This window comes from Rhinolophus sinicus, chromosome 16 (genome assembly GCF_057876585.1).
Source record: "Rhinolophus sinicus isolate RSI-liver-muscle chromosome 16, RSI-T2T, whole genome shotgun sequence".
Taxonomy (NCBI): Eukaryota; Metazoa; Chordata; class Mammalia; order Chiroptera; family Rhinolophidae; genus Rhinolophus; species Rhinolophus sinicus.
The window spans coordinates 30,901,851-30,921,304 of NC_142516.1; the positions used below are offsets into that span (position 1 = coordinate 30,901,851).

Consider the following 19,454-nt stretch of genomic DNA (forward strand, 5'->3'; position numbering starts at 1 on the left):
AGAGAATTTTAGATACCTCACTGCCATGGTGTATAATCAATTGAACAAACAATAAAACCTTAAAATTATGCATATCAAAATTAATCCTTTTTCATCCTATTTATCAACATTAGAAAGTTCTTTTAGCCTATTAGTTAATAGTATATCACAACATCATTTTTATGGTATATTTGGAAATCACTTTTAATTTTTTAAATGCTAAAAAAGATATTTTTATCATTTTATGTTAATTTAATGAATACAAAATTCAGTTAAGCAATGCTATTGTATGATGGCACTCTCGCAAAACAAATGTAAAATAGAAGTAGCTTTGATCACACTAATTTGACATTTTAAAGTCTTCATATATTAATGAAAAAATATTTTGAGATGGTGTTAAGATTAGAGGCCTCTACTTTTTCATTACAACAGTTACAAATTATTCAATATTTAAATTGCCATAGCACTTCTCCGAGGACGTAACACTTAGCAGCATAAAGTTGTTTCATAAAACAAAATTCTTCACATTTGCAGGAACAGGCAAACTTTTAAGATCTGTTCAAGTTAAAAATGTACATCTCCCATCAAATGTATATTCATACATCTATTTGAATATATACACACCACGGACAACAAAAGTTGAATATAAGAGAAATCACATATCAGATTACAACTGATTTCTATGAATATCTTTTGAATATACAATAATATTTACGTTAAAAATTTATAACAGGAGTACTTACTGCTAATTAGTATTTCTAGTATTTACTTAATTCAACTATAACATAACATTTTTATTCCAACAGTAAAGCAACCATGAATAGAAAATTTCGGGATTAATAATTTTCTATCAATTTCATGCATAAAGCTAACGTATCTTTTGAGCTTCTCAATAGCTCAAAAATTAAATTGCTACTGTTATTAAGAAAACAAAACCAAGAACAAAATTAGTTCTCCCTGCTAGTCCCCATGGATCTAAATCCACACACTAATTCTTCCCAATCTGCAAAACAAAACAAAACAACACACAAATAGATGGGCTAAGGAAGAAAGATCAAAACAAAGAAACAAGTAAAAAAAAAAAAAAAATCCTCTTTCCCTTTAGCAATCAACAAAATAACAAAAAAGAAAAAGTGGAAAAGTCACCCAGAATATATGACCATGTAAGCATGGGCACTCTTGCAGAAAACCAAGTCTGAAACCCAAAGCCATGGGAAATTTAAATTAGAGCAAACGGCCACAAAAGGCAGGGAAATCTGTATAGATAAAAAGGGACTGCTGAGGTTGCAGGTACACCACGGTACTAAAGATCTTTTGAGATTCCCAAACAAACTTTATTACTTTTATTAATAAAAAAAAAATAACTATCCACATTATACTATAAAGAAGATTAAGTTTTTCCCCTTAAACCAAAATATACGTTATGTATGTGATAAATCTAAAGGAAGAGAGAATTTCATTGACTAATACTGAGAATTAACAAATCTCAGCATTTGAGAGAAATTTGCTTCACAACTCTACCTCCTTCCATATTTAAATAACATTAAAGCAATTGAAAATTTTAACAAAAGGAAGAAAAGTCAGAGATAAGACCCTTCACTCCTGATATTAACCTAAGGGGTGGCGGGATCACACAGCTGAACACAACTCCTCTTTGACTATCCCGTAAAGAACTATGTACCAAAGGTAGTTTAACTAACCAAAATGACTTAAAAATCAGAGGATCAGTGGTACAACCACTACATTTCACCTGTTAAGTCTGATAATAAAGGAAATGTCCCAAACCAGAACATCTCAAACAGATGAATAAAGAGACTTCTACAACAACCAACACAGTCTTGGTGTTAAAAGCCAATACAAATATTCCACAATTTGATTAATTTTTACCAGAAAATCACCTATCCAAAAACATTTAGGTTGAATATTATGAACCTTTTTAGGGAACTGTTTCATGCACATACAAATCAATCATACCAGATTAAAATTAGGACATATTTACAACAATATTTAAGTTATATTTATACTCCCACAAAATTTATATCATTTTTAAAGCAAACCAAAATAGCGTGAGTAGATTTAGGATACTGAATGAAAAGCATAATGCTAATTTTATGGGAGTGAGGTAATTTTCAAGTGTTTATTAGGACAACAATGAAATTTCATCGGCAATTAAAATCCTCCTTAAAAGTGGAAAGTAATGCTATTTCTAAACAAAACCACAGACAAAAGTTCACTTTTGTTTAAATCCAATCATTTAACACTAAAAAATGACTAGTGCAATATAAGGAGTAAGTTACAGAATGAATGTGGTTGCACACATTTTCTTTAAATAAAACCTCCTTTCTTCAGTTAAATTTATTTACCATTTTCCTCTATCTCCTGAATTCCTCTCACCTGACTTTTCAAAGCATAATTTTTCAATTACTTTAGTAATCTTATTTATCAGCTATAACCCGTCTGCTTCCTACATCTTTAGAATTTCTCATTAACTACAAATATGGAAAGAGTATTGAAAAGTTCTATAATCTACAAATTGGGGCTTTCCCTTTCCTAGAGTAGATAATTCTGTTACAGGCGCTATTCAGTTACAAAGCAAAATCAAATGTGGCCTACGCACTTCAACGGAATTGCCAATGAAACACTTTCTCTAAATATGTAGCTCTAAACAGCCATTCTTTCACCTTGAGGTAATTATAAATAAACTACATATTTAGGTAAAAGCAGGGGGGGTGAGTACAAATTATTTTCCCATTATAGAATTATGCTGTCTTTCCTTAAAATATATTTGCAAAAAATGGGGATAAGAGCAGATGCTCTCAAGTCCACCATTGACAATTTTCAAAACTATGACAAAAAGCTGAAATCCTAAGGTAAAAATGTCACAGAAATAAAAGTTACACATTTAGCAAATAAGATCTACTTTTAAATAATCTATTATTATCACATTTCATTTACATCTGAATCCAAATCTGTATCACAAAAATAATTTTTATCCCCATAATTACACCTCTATCCAGAGCTAATGGTATCAGATCAAGATTAAAAAACAAGTCAAATTTATTCCTTTAGATATTCTTAAGTTTTTCTGTGTAACTTAAAAAAAAATGTGACCTTCCGCATGATGGATTCTCAATTAAAATATTTTTCTTTTTTTTTCTTTATTCTTAAGTAGAATCAACACAATCTGGCAAACTCAAAATGTCAAAAACTTAATCATGACAATTACTTTAATTTATAACAAAACAAAGATGAACAATGACTGAGAGATTAAAAACTTTTGTCTGCAAAACTTCCATTAAGTCAACACTTTTACTTCATTAAGTGTTAACAACTATGAAAATGTTAACAGGAGATCAGTAAACTACTTGGAAATTAACTATAAATTTAGCAAAGTCTCAAAAACAGGATCTCCTATTTAAAGATAGGAACTATCTGAATGGCATTTACTCTTAACAAGGAAAAAGAGTAAATGTTCTCCATTCTGTACTTCTTTTCAAAAATGTTTTAGGGTCTAATCACACGTAGTTCTCATCAAATTTACCTCTGACCATAAAAATATACTGTCTAGAAATTATACTTATCTTCTTAGACAAGTGATCACTATATGCAATACATTACTTTTATAGCAAACAGCTATAAAAAAATCACATTTAAAGACTCTACCCAGCCATCAGTACTGAAGTTCCTATGACAAATAGATAACAATGAAAATGTCCATCTAATTTTATGCTTCTCCATTCAAAAAAAAAAAAAAGTAAACCTGTAGATGAGAATATTGTAATGGCACTAAACGAAGTCATTAGTTCAATAAATATGTATTATGGTATTTTTCCTATTAAGCAGTTTCTAACAAATTTAGTATATCATATATGAAAATCAAATCAGTTTCTAAAAGAAATGTCAAAAAAAAAGTAAAATTTAATCCTCTCCTTAGGTACTTATCACTTTTGCAAAGAAAAGCTACTGTAAATAAATTTAGACTAAAAGTCATAAATTGACTTTGGAAGAATGCATAGCTAACTTGCTGATCGACAGTGAAATCACAGAAATTAGCGACATACAATATCAACAAATGAAATGTGATAATAATTCCAAAATGTTATTAAAATCCAACCCAAAGCTGCCTTAGCATTTCTGGGATTTCTAATGAGATTTTCAGTCTGCTGAACAATGGCCATAAAAGGCTTTCAAACTTCACTCCATTCACAAGTAAAGTTGAAATTGAACATTTTTATTTCTCCTCTCCCTATGACAACTTCACCATGGAACAGTGAATAACACAGCTCAAGTCATTATGCTAATTAGAAATTAAATAAAAAGATGCCCTTACAATAGTTAAGTGTAAGGTGACATGCTACAACTAGAGACACAGTTCAAAAGCAGCTTTAGGAATTGTGTCGTACAGGCTTACAAAAGCTGAACACATCAGGGAGGGAGCTCCTGGATGCTCTCCGTCACTGGAACTCTAGCATGTGGCCATTTTTAAGGCAGAGATTAAACTATACATCAATAGAAAAATGTCAAATAGCAACCCACTCTTATGACCTATTAGGCCAAAACATCTCTCAAGAAACTCTGTTTATTGAAATTAAGCTGACTGGTTATCTGATGAATGCAGAAAGAGGGGAAGGGGAACACTACCTTAAAGATTTGAGGAGTACTGAAAACAAAGTTTAATTTATTAATGCTTCCAAACTAACAGAATATGTTCCTTTTCTATGTTAAAAGACGGTAAGGAAGAACACAAGCTATGAGATGCCAAGGTTCTAGTTTAAGACGTGCTCTACTTTGAACAGACCTACATAAAATACACTTTAAAAAGCTGGTCACGTCCTTTGAGTAACTTACAGTTCTTGGTTCCTTTGAGAGAATTTTTCTATCTGCCACAAAGTTACATAAAATATCCAATTTTTTTAAAGGAGATATATACGCAAGAAACAGATGGATAACACTGGAACAAAATAATGACCAAGAAATCTTCCAACAACATTCTGAACAAAAACAAAATATAAATGCCCTTTCTCATTTTGGCTAAGGTGGTGTCTACAAAAGACATGCTATTAAAATGTTTAAACATACCCAACCACATATTAAATAATTAGTTGAACATTAATGGTACCATATAGTCTTATGTTTCTATTCGGATTTTCAGCTTCAATTCTTTCTCCTTGCATTTAACCTGAACTTGAAATCTTATCCATTCTTCAAGACTCAGTTCAAAGGGCTTCTTTTTAATTCAGTCTTGTACTTTGCCTATCCACAGTCACCTTTTTTTGAAAAATCTAGTATATTCATCTGGAAATGATTATGTACTGTACTGGGCATCTCTTACATTTGTAGAAATATATTTAACTCTGGTATTACATATTTCCATATTGTCATACATTTTAAGGTTTCTATATAGCAATTCTTGAATCCCAAAATCTTAATGGTATAATGGCTTATACACTGGAAGCATCCAACAAGTAATTGTTGGATTGATTTTAAGACTTCAGATTTAGTTTTAATTAGATTATAAAATGTCACCAAATCAAATAAAATTTAGTTAAGGAAACTGCCAAAGTGACAGTTCACAAAAACAACTTCAATTCACAAAAAACTTGGGAACTTTTAGTGTTTACAAAAACCAAGTGGAAGCTATACGCCAATGCTGGCACAATGACCAGAAACCAATCTGGTAAGAGTTTTATCAAAATATTTCCCTATTACATTACTTTAATCTATCCATTGTCACATTTTCACTTCATAACCTTAATGAAATAAAATTGATTATTTTATCAATACAGAAATTAAGGTACCCAAAATCATAGCTAGTCAGCTAGTCAACTACGGGGCTCTGACAGACCTAATAACTACCACTGAGACCCTATGTCTGTTACCTCACTCAGAAGTAAACTTTAAATTGAGACCTGAGTTAGGTATCAGCCAGGCAAGGTAGAAACTGACCCAGGTAGAAGGAAACAGCAAATGTAAAGACCCCGATCAAATATGACTTATTTGAAAAACTGAAATTCAAACAGGTCGACCATTCTACTCAAATTTTTAATGTTATCAAGTCTTGGATGAATAAATGCCAAGAATTCAGCAATTGTCTGTTAGTAAGTACTTCATCCTCTGAAATTGTATCCAAAAGTTTTATGTGAATATTTTTTAGCGGGGAAAGGGACTTGACACAAAAAATAGTTAAAAGACTCACTGCCCTAAATTGTTAAAAGCTGTAGTTTTACTTCAATTTCAAAAGCTGTGATTTTACTTTTATCAAGCCATAATTTCACTTCAACTTCATGTAGAACTATGTCAAGAACACAACTCTATACACAAAAGTAGAACTTCAATTAAATTCACTTAAAATGTGCTAAGTATCTACTTTATCAGCCGAATGCTGCCAAACTAAACAAACAACGTACCAAATTGCACGTACTGAAGGAGCTCGATATTACTGTCAAATTTTACACCATAACAGTCACATATATGAACTAGTGTGACTTTTTCTTGAACTTTTAAAAATGTGTTCTCAAAAGGTATTCTCTTTTTAAAATATAAACCTATTTTTTGCTCAAGCTAAGTCTTTCGAAATTAGGAGAAAAAAACATTAAGACCAGGAATAAGTACAAAGCATGCTTCTGAAAGTAGAATTAAACTATTATACATTTGTTTAAAATACATTTTAAATCTGGAAACATCCATCAAGATATATGTACCCCTTATGTTCACTGCAGCATTATTCCTGGTGGCCAAGACATGGAAACAACTGAAGTGCCTTTTGACGGATGATTGGATAAAGAAGATATGGTACATATATATTACATAATGGAATATTACTTAGCCATTAGAAAAGATGAAATACTGCGATTTGCAATAACATGGATGGATCTTGAGATTACCATGCTAAGTGAAAGAAGTCAGGCAGAAAAAGTCGAGCACCACATGATTTCACTCATATATGGGATATAAAAATGAAAGCAACCAACAAACAAGACAAACAAACAAAAACTCATAGACACAAACAACAATTTACCAGTGGTTACCAGAGTGTAAGAGGGGATGGGGGGTGGTAGAAGAGGGTAAAGGGGGTTAAATATATGGTGACGGAGGGAGGTTTTACTTTGAGTGGTGAACACAATGCAATATATAGATAATATATTACAGAATTGTACCCTTGAAACCTATATAACCTATATAATTTTATTAACTAATGTCACCCCAATAAATTTAATTTTAAAAAAAATACATTTTAAGACTAAAACAAGTATATCATTCATCAACTATTTTATTATTCATTCACTTGCAAAGAGTATTTGTTATGTGCCTGTGTCCAGTTCAGATTAGTGTAGAAGACAGAGAAATAGTCCATAGTCCTAGAAACGAAAAATATCTTTACATACTAATATGGACTGATCTCCAGGACACATTGTTAACAGAAAAAAACAAGGCAGAGCATAGTGTAGATAGTATGCTACTCTTTAAGAAGGGGGAAAGAGGGTACAAAGACATACGCCGATCTGTTCATATTTTTTTAAATGTAAGGAAAGGCAAACCATCAATTTTCTCTTAATACTGTGTTTCCCCAAAAATAAGACCTAGCGGACAATCAGTTCTAATGCGTCTTTTGGAGCCAAAATTAATAAAAGACCGGGGCTTATATTATAGTAAAATAAGACCAGGTCTTTTATTAATTTTTGCTCCAAAAGACGCATTAGAGCTGATTACCCGGCTAGGTCTTATTTTGGGGGAAACACGGTAGTTACCCATAAAAGGGGACGGGCAAGAACAGGGTGAAGACTGGATAGAAGGTAGACTCCTCTGAATATATTTTCCCTTGTCTTGTTGATTTGAATTTGAAGCCTTATAAACATTTTACATATAAAGCAAGTTAATTTTTTAAAAGGTTATACTGAAAAATAAACATAGCAAAAGCAAAATGAAACAAATGAACGTATCTATGTATCTAGTTGATGGCTTAATCACAGGGAGAGAAACCTGAACTTAACCAAGCTTCTAGATCTAACTACTAATTCACAGGAAATACAAGGGACAGTGGAGTATGTTATATAATAACACAAAATTCAGACTACAGGAAATTCCAAAGGACAAATAATCCAGCTAGTACAACAATTAAATTACAAGGAAGAAAAAAAAAAAAACCAGGAGATAAAGGAGGAACTATAAAGGATATTTAAGTTATCAACCAATTACATCTGATTTAAATAAACTGGAAGAAAAAAATTAAGAGCCCATTGTGGAGATCTTAACACAGACTGGTTATTTAATGGTAAAAGAATTATTGGTAATTTGTTTAGGTGTGATGATGACTGTGTCTTAAAAAGAATCTTTACCTTTCAGAAATACATATTAAAATGCATATATGTATGTATATGTATACATACGAAGAAATGAAATGATGTATCTGTGATTTGCTTCAAAATAATACAAGGCATGGAGTTATAGATGAGAAAGATTGGTCATAAGGTGATCATTGTTGAAGCTGGTTTATGCGACAATGAGTCCATTATAACATTCTATTCTTACACACTTTAAAATTTCATAATAAAAAATTAACAAAGAGTTAGCAATTACTCCTAGAGCTAATTAATATCCCTTCCCTATGCAGGAAAATAAGTTGCTGATTATTCCTCTATAATTCTGATAGCACTTATTGTCTCTCCCCATCATTTAGCTGTCTTATACAATAATCCTTCCCAAACTTGAGATCCCCCACACAACTTTAAAAAACATGCTAATTACTTCTACTGCATCTTTTCTTTAACCAGATCTGCCTTTCCAATATATGAGAATTGCAAGTCACTCCTACTGAGGATAATAAAAGAGTGAAGGGTGAGAATTGTAAACGGAAAACAAATGATAGAGTAGGCATCGTTTATACAAAAAGCCTTAGGAAAGTGTAAAGAAAGTGAAGGATATGGAAGCCTAGACCTTAGAACTAAACTCCTATATGCCTCAGTAGAGAGAGCTGAGAGCCAGATGTAACAGGCACTGACGGCCTATGTTTTGGCATGAACTTATGAGCAAAGCCCTCACTTAAAACCTCATGACCTGAGGAAAGAACACACGACATACATTTTACATCCCCAAGGCCTCGCTTGAACCTCAGGAAACTAATCGACAAATTCAAATCAGAAAATCAGAAAAGTATTGAACATTTAGAGGGATAACAGAAAGGGAAAAAAAAAAATTCCTCCTAATTGTATATTATCTTCCTGCTTGTATATTATTACTAATTGTGCAGTAAAACAAAACAAATATGTGACATCTCACTTAAACTGAAGTAGTGAGGGAGCCTGAATTTTCCACAGAGCAAGAGTGGTGCTACACTCATTACTACAAATGTAATAGTAAATGGGAAATATGTATGTACTTATATAGTCCATCATACGCTCATGTATTACCTAAAATTCACCAATCCTATTTTTTGTAAAGTGTTAAGTTTTCAACCACATGTATCACCAGGATTTTGAGACTTAACTCCCATGGTTAAGAAGAGACCTCCATAAATTACTTAGCTTCTCATTACATTTTGTCTCTTCAATGAAGCACAAGCCATTTAAGGCTAAAACTATATTTTTTTTACCACTTTAAATCCCCTCTATGTATCCTACATAGAGTAGATGCTCAATAAATGTTTTCTCATTTAGCAATTAATAAAAAACAAAGTAATATATACTTCAAGGAATTACTCTAAATAAAATAAGGAGGCTTCTCAATATGGAAAAGACCTGCCCTCAAGGAGTTTATTATTTCTTATATCCTATTAGTATTTTAAATATGCCAGTTTGGGGGGTTTTGAGGGGAGGGAGAGCAGTACACAAAATAGCTATTGCTGCTGTTTAACAATCATCAATTTCAAAAATATGCCAGAATTTCCACAAACTTCCACTGACATAAAAAGTCTTTTTTCTAAAGACTATTACATAAACTGAACCAGACCTATCCCCAGACCTATTTATGAACTAGATAATAATGGTTAAAGAGTAACAACACCCCCAAATAGGTGTCAGTACTGAATATACTACTTATTAACTGAAAAGAAATAGGATTATGGCGTTAGCAGATCAAGGAAATAAAACAGATATATATTTGAATATCTCTAAAAGTTCACAAGAGTCAAGGAAGTTGATTTACAGAATTGCTGAATTTGTTTCAATTTGGCTAGAACAAAAATACAAATTCTAGGAGCAAAGAGCAGGGATAAATTCCAATATGGATAATAGGAACATACACTGAATGTCTGAAATCAAGAATTACTTGGAATTACTTAAGTCTTGTATCAAATGTTTTTACTAATACACACACACACACACACACACACACACACACACACAACTTTAAAGGAATACATACCTATAAGAATGAATCAGTTTCTTTAAAAACTATAAGTAGATGAAAACATGTAAAAAAAATTTATGCAAAAAAAAGCTATTCTAAAAAACCATAAGCCAACACAAGCAACAGCTAAAATACGCACATACATACATACATATATACATACTAGGAGAAAAACTATAAGTAACAAAGAGCTATCAGCACATCAAACAGAAAAGTGCAACATGACAAGTCATCGTTAAAAACAATGCAATTAAGTGGAACCCTCCTACATTACAGGTGGGAATGCATAATGGTGCAGGCACTTGGTGGAAAATAGTTTGGCAATTCCTTAAAAAAATCAAACAGAAATACCAGTAATTCTATTCCTAGGTATATACCCAAAAGAAAACCCAAGATGGGTATTCAAATAAAAACCTGTACATGAGTGTTCACAGCAGCACTGCTCACAACAGCCAAAAGGTAGAAACAACCCGGATGTCCTAACAGATGAACGGATATACAAAATGTGGTATCTTCATAAAATGGAATATTATTCAGCCTTAAAAAAGGAATGAAGTACTGATACATGCTACAACGTTACACTATGTAAAAGCCAGACACAAAAGCTCACATATTGCATGATTCTATTTACATGAAATTTCCAGAATAGGTAAATCCACAGAGACAGAACACGTATTAGTGGTTGCCAGAGCCTCGGGGTGGAAGGAATGGAAGCGACTGTTCAGTGGGTGCAGGGTTTCCTTTGAATGTAGTGAAAATGTTTTGGAACTAGATGTAATGGTTCCACAACATTCTGAATGTACTAAATGCGACCGAATTGAACATTTTAAAATGGTTAATTTTATGTTAATTTTACTTCAATAAAAATAAATACAAACATCCCCTCAAGATAATGCAGTTCCTTTCTACCTGTACAAATATTTGGTAATTTAGCAATTTAAGGTGTGTCTCCTCCCTTTTAAAAGACTAATTCAGCCATGTAGACCTGACCCCATCTCTTACTTGCCTTCCCCACCCCAATTCACAAACAGGTTTAATCTCCTCACCTTCTTCATAATTTTCCTTCTACCTAAAAACATTATCAGATCTTCCTTACTCTGACAAAGCTTTACTTGATTTTGCTCTATGTTCTATTTCTTTTCTTCCCTTTGCTGTCAGAGTCTCAGGGTTGACCTACTACGGCCTGAGGCAGCCACCTGTTTCTATAAATAAGATTTGGTTGGAATAACCATCCCATTTCTTAGGTATTATGCCCACAATAAGGGCAAAGTAGTTAGGAGATGTTACAGTCTAGAAACCAAAATATTTTCTATCTGGTTCCTAAAAAAAAAAAAAAAAAAAAGATTTGTCAATCTCTGGATCTCCAAAGCATGATCTATATTCAATGTCATCATTTCCTCTGAGGACAAGTGCGTACCATGAACGATTTTGGAATGGCAATCCAGTACCCTGAACAAAAGGGCATTTCAAGACCACTAGTTTAACAACAGTGTGCAGGGAAGATATAAAACAAGATCATTTAGGAAACTATTGCAAGAGACTAGGCATTAGGCATAAAGGGTGAGAAATGAAAGGGACTTTTTAAAAGAATAAGCTCAATACTAGATGACTACATGTGACAGAGGAGACAAAGCTGACACCAAAACTTCAATCCTCAATGACGTGGTTCTCAGAATTTACATTCTCTCCTACAGTCTACTGTAGACTTACAGCTTTTCACAGTTTCCTACTTTACTGACTGTGGAGTTTCTAAAATCTTAATACCAATTCCATGTCCTCTATGTACCAGGCATTCCCCATGCTTACTTGCTACCTGGCTAACTCTCGGGTAAGCAAATCTCTTAGGAAGGGGCAGTCCCATCCGATTTGGCTGACTGAGAGCACAGGATGAATGTCAGAGGCAGATGGAATACTCACCTGTGGTACCAAGCACAAAGAGAGGGGAACTAAGATTTCAGATCCAGAATTGGCTCTAGCCAAACAGGAAGCAGCAGCTAGGAAATTGCTTACAGCGGAAGCAAAGTGTCTTTGACATTCTGACATACTCTTTCTGATGTTCAGGCAGACTCCCATTAGAGCAGCCATTGGAAAGAGTCTCATGAGAAACAAGGCAAAAAACAAGATCAAAAGGTGAGGAATTAAAAGGAGCACATGCTATGGGTCTTTCGTCTAGGAAAGCAGTCTTCTAAAGATGATACTACTTTTCAAAATGGCCAACATGATACTAACCTTCATTACCAGAGTTATCACATCCCACAAGATTGAGAAGGATATCATCATCTTTATCATCATCAACTTCACATCCCAGCAGCATCCAGCTTTCCACGTTGTCACTTTCTGAAATGGTGCTCTCTTCCTCTTCACTTGAACTGACCTCTATAATCATGACCTCTCGGAATGTACCCGCTCTCTCTTCAGGTTTAGGCTTCTCACTATCCTTCTTGCATTTCTTATCATCCAACTCATTTGAATGAAGAGAAGCAGGAGGACCTTGGGTTTTTTCTTTTGCTTGGACACTAAAATTCTTTCTTTTACATCTATAAATACTATCTTCATCAGACAAACTGATGACCTCTGATCCATCTGATAACTGGATGACTTCACTATCTGAAAGGATAATTAAGTTCTTCTGATTTGGTTTACTACTGGGTGGTTCAGACTTCCCAGAGTTCTTTTCTTCATGTTCTTCTTCCCTGATGACATCATCAAGATCTCGAGCATAATGAACTTGGCTGTAGAGCTGAAATTCCACCTCACTATCGATACTCAGTTCACTAGATGACTCTTCACGATAAAGGTCATCTTCATAGGCTTCTATAGTCTCATAACCACCAAACATCATGGAAAGTCAGTAATTTTGATGCTGGAAAACAGAAAGTCATACAAAGAAATGTATTTTAAAAGCTCAGCTCATACCTGTTTAATGCATAATGTTATCACCTCTTAGAACTAACTTTTATATAAAGGTCATCATTCTTCTCAATGACATATTAAAATATCTTTGACTCTTACAGCTCCTGTTTTTCAAGAATTTCTAAATCCTATTAAAATCTACTCTAATAATGCCCACCTCTCCCAAATGAAAATTACTACCAACAAATTGAGTTATAGTTATGAATGGAAATGTCACATTTTGCAGGTATGTTGGAAAGGGAAAACAGGTTTGAGATCCACTGACTCAGACACCAAATACTTTTTCTGTGATTTTTAAAAATCACAAAAATATTTTAGGTAATTCTCACTATTCCATCCATTCTTCATCTTCTCCCTGGTTCTAGATCTCACCTTTTCAGGTATATATTCTCATCCAGGAATATTACTTCAGCTATGACCAAAATCTATAACAGGTAACAACTATATTTACTGTTTTTGTGTAGATTTTTATTCTCAATTTAAAAACTAATCTCATGGCTTTCTGATCATTGACTAAAACACACACACACACACACAAATGATAAACCTGGTTTACTTCTGTGCTAGCTATAAAGATGTGTATGAAATACAAACTTACTAAGGACCTAAATAGTGGCAAAACTCTTAGCTTTAGAACTTTAATTTCCTACTGTGAGCATATTAAGTCCTACTCATTCTTCAACTCAGCTTAAACATCACTTCCTCAGGGAAGCAAACTTCCCTTGACCCACCGGACTAAATTAAGCATTCCCTTTTATAGGCTTCCATAACACTTTACATTTCAAAACATTCACCACACATTTCCAATGACTAATTCAAAGTAAATCTCCCAAAAAACACAGATCACATACACCACGAGGGGCAGGAACTACATGCACTTTGTTAAACAATGGATCCCCAAAGCCAAACAGTTACTGGTTATTTAACAGGACCTCTATAAATGTCTGTTGAATCAATGAAGAATAAATAAATGAATAAATCATCAGGCATTTGTTCTCCAGCCCTTATAAATCCAGTATGTGCCAAAAATATGGAAATTATGATGGGATGCATTTCACATTTGTCTCCAACTATTCCAACTATTCTCATACCATCAACCAAAAATCTATACAGTAGATGTTTCAATTAGGTACTGATGGAATATTGATCAAAATGAGAGCTCTGGAAAAATAACTCATGTTTGTTCAAAAAATCAGGGACAGCCTAGAGAACAATAACAATGACAATTTATTCTTCCTGCTCCCCTTTTAGCTATACAGATGTAATTTAGAAAGACTAGCCATTTTCTTAGTTTACCAATTCTCTGTCCAAAATGTCAGGATGTTCTGATCGTAGTCTTGGTGATAAAACACACTGACTCCAAGAATCAAATAAATAAAAGCCAAAAATGGAATTATTGGAATGGAAATAATCTACAGAAATAAAGACCAACTTTTGTTATACACCTTAAACTTACACAATGTTGTTATGTCATTTATACCTCAATAAAGATGGATTTTAAAAAAGAGATGATTCAGTTCTGAGTTAACAATACTGCACTGTATACTTGAAATTTGCTGAGAATAGATCTCAAATGTTCTCACTGAAAAAAAAAGGAAATAGATGAGGTGATGAATGTGTTAACTAACCTTAGCGTGGTAATTACATATACGTATATCAAATCATCACCTTAAATTTACACAATGTTATTTGTCAATTAAGTCTCAATAAACATGGGGGAAAAACAAACTATTAATGTCTTTTTGCTTGTAAAAGCTATATTTTTTTTACCTAGTCCCTTCTTGCACTGTCCCTTAGGTTGCTATGCTGCTGTCGTACACGTTGAATGTGGCTGTCTGACTAATAATGCTCATAGCATTTATCAGTTTATATTGAAATGTTAGCCTCAGAGGAATTCAAATAAAAGATGAATCCTTTCCTTTTTATTTAATAGGTAAATTAATTCTAAAAGAAGTCAAAGGAATTATGCTTCCTTCAAAATCCTCACTGGATCCATCCTGAGGATCCAGTGCAGACCTAAGATAAAACATAATTCCGGTGCAGCAGAGAAAAAAATTAAAGAGCTAAATTACAGAGTTACAAATTTGTACTACTCTTGGAGCCATCCCAAAGGAAAGGGATTAAGAACAGAGCCATGGGCACACCTGTGAATGTATGCCAAAAATAAACTACAGAAATGTAATAAAAACTGACTTCCTTGGGTCTAAGGGTTTATCTTTTTCCCTGAAATGTAGAAAAATGAATTTAACAATTTAGCCCCTATGGCCTTTAAGAGGATTTTGTATCTTCTGTACTTGAAAATTGTGCTCAGCATAACTTGCTCTTCTATTTATGTAGCTTATGTATGCCAGGGTTAAGGTTTGCCTGAGGCTGTTTTGGTTTATGTTACTACTTTAATTACATTCAAATTCATTTAATTTACTTTTTTTAAAATAAGGATATACTCAGAGGATGATTATGAAATATATATATATATATATATATATATATATATATACACATATATATGCATATGCATGTCTTGATTCAGGAGGATTTCTCAGCTTTTTGATCAATGTACACGATTCTCAAGCATACTTAACTAGATAAGGTCCCTACGAGAATCACAGAATTTTAAATCTGGAAGAGACCTTTCAGATTATCTCACACAATATCCTCAATTTACATATAAGGAAACTGAGGTCCGGAGAGATAAGGAGGCCTCTCCAAGGTTTTGCTGATGGTTAAGAACGTAGCTAGGATTCACATTTCCCTGACTCTTAGCCAAGTGTTCACTAAGGTTTTTTAAAATTTTTAAAAAATAATTTCAAATAAAGATTGAAAAAAAACGAAAAAAAACACTTCCTTCAGAGCTGTGTTTGAATTGGTTCTAACACCTAAATTTACCTAACGAATACCCATTTTACTTTGCAGTGGACTCTAGAAACTACCAAAGAAGCATTTTAATTGGAAGAAAAAGCATACATTTGTCAGTATACCACCCAGGAGCCTCCCAAGTTGGTAATCAAAGATTATAGCAATCCCATGACCAAAAAAGACTTAGGTTCTCATATTAGGAAACTAAAGTATTAGTTTGGGAATGAAACTTATCTAAAGAATTAAAATGGCTATAGAGAATAACTGCAAAGGCTCTCACCATTCAAAAGTGGGAGCAGTATTCATTCACTGAATTTTTAGACTAGACAACTGAAGGCTTATTTAAGCTTTCAGACTTTACTACACAACCTTTAATACTTCTCTAACAGTCTCCCAATTGGTCATTCTGGATCTTTTGCTCTTACTTCCTTTGAAAGAACTTTTAGCCTATGTTTCTACTTGATAATTTAGGTATCCATCTCAAGGAGATTTAAATCAAATTCGCAGCTTAAGTTTAAACCCAGTTTTCATTGGAAAGTGACTCATAGACATAGTGTATTTTCAACTTAAAATTTGTAAGCTATCCTGACAGTGACAGATATAAAAAAAGTATTAAGTTCCCTCCAGTGTTAAAATTTGTCCAGTCTTCAAATGAGACGTCCACTTTGAAGCAAATCTGCCTGGGATACAGAATCCAAATGTGTGAAACAATGGCCAGGAAGAAAAAAAAAAAAAGAACACCAGATGTTGGTGGGAGAAAATTATGCTTAAATTATTCGGGCAAGTCCAGCGGTTTGTTCTTGGGATACATAAAGTCCTTTTCTAATAACTAATCCTATCTGTAAACACTTAAGTTCACCTTTCCCTAATCCCTTTTAACTTTTGCTACTCAGTATCTTATCCTTGTAACTATCTTAACAACCCGCGTTTCCACTTCTTCCTCAGTTCATTCCCCACCCTCAGACTCTCTTGAAAACAGCAATACCGAACTGTCCCAAAAGCACAATGCTGTCTGAAATATACACACAGCCCACTTAAAAGTCTTTGGATGTGCTAGCCTAAGTATTCAAAACACAAAGTTGAGCTTTGGAAAATACCTGCAAGAGTCACTCAAGTGAATGCTCTCATTTTATAGAGAAACCGGGTTTGAGAAGCTTATTTATTCTTGGAGCCTAAAAGACCTCCTAATTCAACCCTGTAATCTGAAATAAAGGTAAATTCAACCCAAAGAAGAGATTTCTAGAGTCACCAGCTAATCAATGGTGGAGCCGCGCATAGACCTCAGGCCTGCTGACTCCCAGCAAGTTTTCCCGCTGCACCAGCAGCTCTTCCTTAAAGTTGAAGTTCACTGCGGGCACATGAGATGTGAGGAATAAAGGGAATCTTAGCGAATGCTGTCCAAGTCTCCCTCTTTTACATGGGTGAAGGGATATATCTCCCTAAATTTTTCTGGCCCTGCAGCTGCAGCTGCTGCTTCTGACAACAGAAGCTGGAGTTGCCCCAGGACTGTCCGGTCCTCACAGGCAGGAGCCCCTCTCGGTGAAGCGGGACCTCCGCGTTTACCTAACCGGCTTCACTAAAAGACGGGAGAATCTCGGGGGTAGTGGCGGTAAAATCCGCAGAACCGCCAACCCCACCGAGGCGATGGGGTGCCCAGCCTTTCTTTGAACCACGACCTCAGGCTCTAGCCGGGCAGGGAGAGGCGGACACCCCAGCGGGTCAGCCGAGCTGCGTGGGGCAGAGCACCCCTGAGAGGCCACGAGCCGCGCCCCGCCACGAGTGGGGGACAGACAGGAGACGCGGAGGCCGGCGAGGGGACACGCGCTAGTTCCACAGCCCGGCGGGAGAGGCGGAGGGCGGGCAGGGGGTCCCCCGGCCACCGGCGGCTCGGGGCCCGTCACACACATACTCACTGCCGCGGCCGTGACCAGGAAGCACCAACCAGGAACCAAAACGCGTAGAGGGACGGGGAGGGGCGAGGACAAATGAGGTAAGGAAACCCCGTCCGCGCGGACCCGGGAGGAGGGAAGGCACTTCCGGGGAAAACACAGCTCCCAGGAGTCGTCTTCCGTCCCCGCCCACCCTGCGGACCCTCCGCGCGCATGCGTAACCACTGTTAACCCTTTCCTTCCCTGCTAATCTTTTGGTGTTCTTTGCTTGCTTTTCCCCTTTCCCTTCACTGCTTCTTTCAAAGATACCTAGGCTGCATCTGTAATAGGGGGACTTTGTTTGAATGACTTAGGCGGAAGAGATGCTACTTACCAGGCAAAGCCGGGGGGAGCTCGCACCCTTCTGTGCCCGCAAGAAAAACTATATCTCCCATGATGCCCCTCAGTGTGTTTCAGAAAGTACTTCACCTCCTTCTCTCTCCACCTCGTGGGACACCCTCCCTGTGCCACGTGGCGCAGGGGAAGAGCCGAGGCCCGGGTAGGGGACAAGAGCGGGTGCGGTAGGCGGCTTGGCCGGCTGACCCAGGGGTCCCCAGCAAGGGAGAAGCCGCTTTTGAGAGCGCCCGGCTTCCAACTTCTTATGTGCGCTGGATGACCTTAGGCTGGTACCCTCCACCTCTAGTTTGAAGTTGAACTTAACTCTGGGTGCGCTTCCTGCTCCTTTTTGAGAGTACAAGACAACAGATTTAACTCTTTGTGAACCTTGAAGAGCTGTACTCTTGCTAAAGATTAAAGTGAATAGTGTGGTCCTTTGGAAGCTTCTGGCTTCCGTTCCTCTTCTCACACCTTCCTTTAATACTTATTTTAGTAAACCCATCTGTACAACTTTGCAAATAATGAAGCACTTTATCAATTCGTTGTCCCTTGGCAACAGTTCTGAAAGATAAGCTTGACATTGGTTCTTTTTGCCAACATTTACTGAGCATCTGTTACGAGATAGGCAGTGCTAGCAAAATTTATAGTGGTAAATTTTTTAAAGTCTCTGGTCTCTTAGACCTGCAAGTCTAGCTGGGAAAACAAAGTACAGATAATCTGGTTATAATCCAAGAGTTTGGCCGGGAAAATAATTAGAAAATTTAATTAACATTATGGTAAGTGCTAAGGAGGCAGATAGGATACAATGAAAAGGTAAAATTGGGGAACCCATTTTGCAGAATAGGAAACAGGCTAAGAAATGGGTCACAGGGTTACTAGATTGTTTAGGTAATGCGTATTGCATAAAAGAAATTTTACCTTTAAAAAATAATCTAATATTTTATCAAGTGCCAGGCGTACTCCTATAAATGTATTATGTATAAACCCCTTTTAAATTTTAACAACCCTTTGAGGTTGATTTTTTTAATTCTTGTGTCACAAAAAAAGGAAACAGATTCAAAGAAGTAAGTTATTCAAGGCCACAGGGTAGGACATACT

General features: G+C 35.3%; 1 protein-coding gene across 3 annotated transcripts in view; it reads right to left on the minus strand.

Moving 5' to 3' along the window:
* ZCCHC7 (zinc finger CCHC-type containing 7) overlaps positions 1–18,463 on the minus strand; it is a 191,046-nt gene extending 172,583 nt beyond the window's left edge. Inside the window, exons 1-2 of one of the 3 annotated variants that reach the window (XM_019729125.3) lie at positions 18,355–18,463; positions 12,553–13,186 (exon numbers count right to left, since the gene is read on the minus strand). In XM_019729125.3, coding sequence (XP_019584684.3) covers positions 12,553–13,165 — 613 coding nt within the window. In that variant the 5' untranslated portion in view covers positions 13,166–13,186; positions 18,355–18,463. Of the gene's footprint in view, positions 1–12,552; positions 13,187–18,001; positions 18,156–18,354 lie in introns of those variants that run through there. The other 2 variants (XM_019729120.3, XM_019729121.3) reach the window with 2 other exon arrangements.
* Positions 18,464–19,454: the final 991 nt, after the last annotated feature.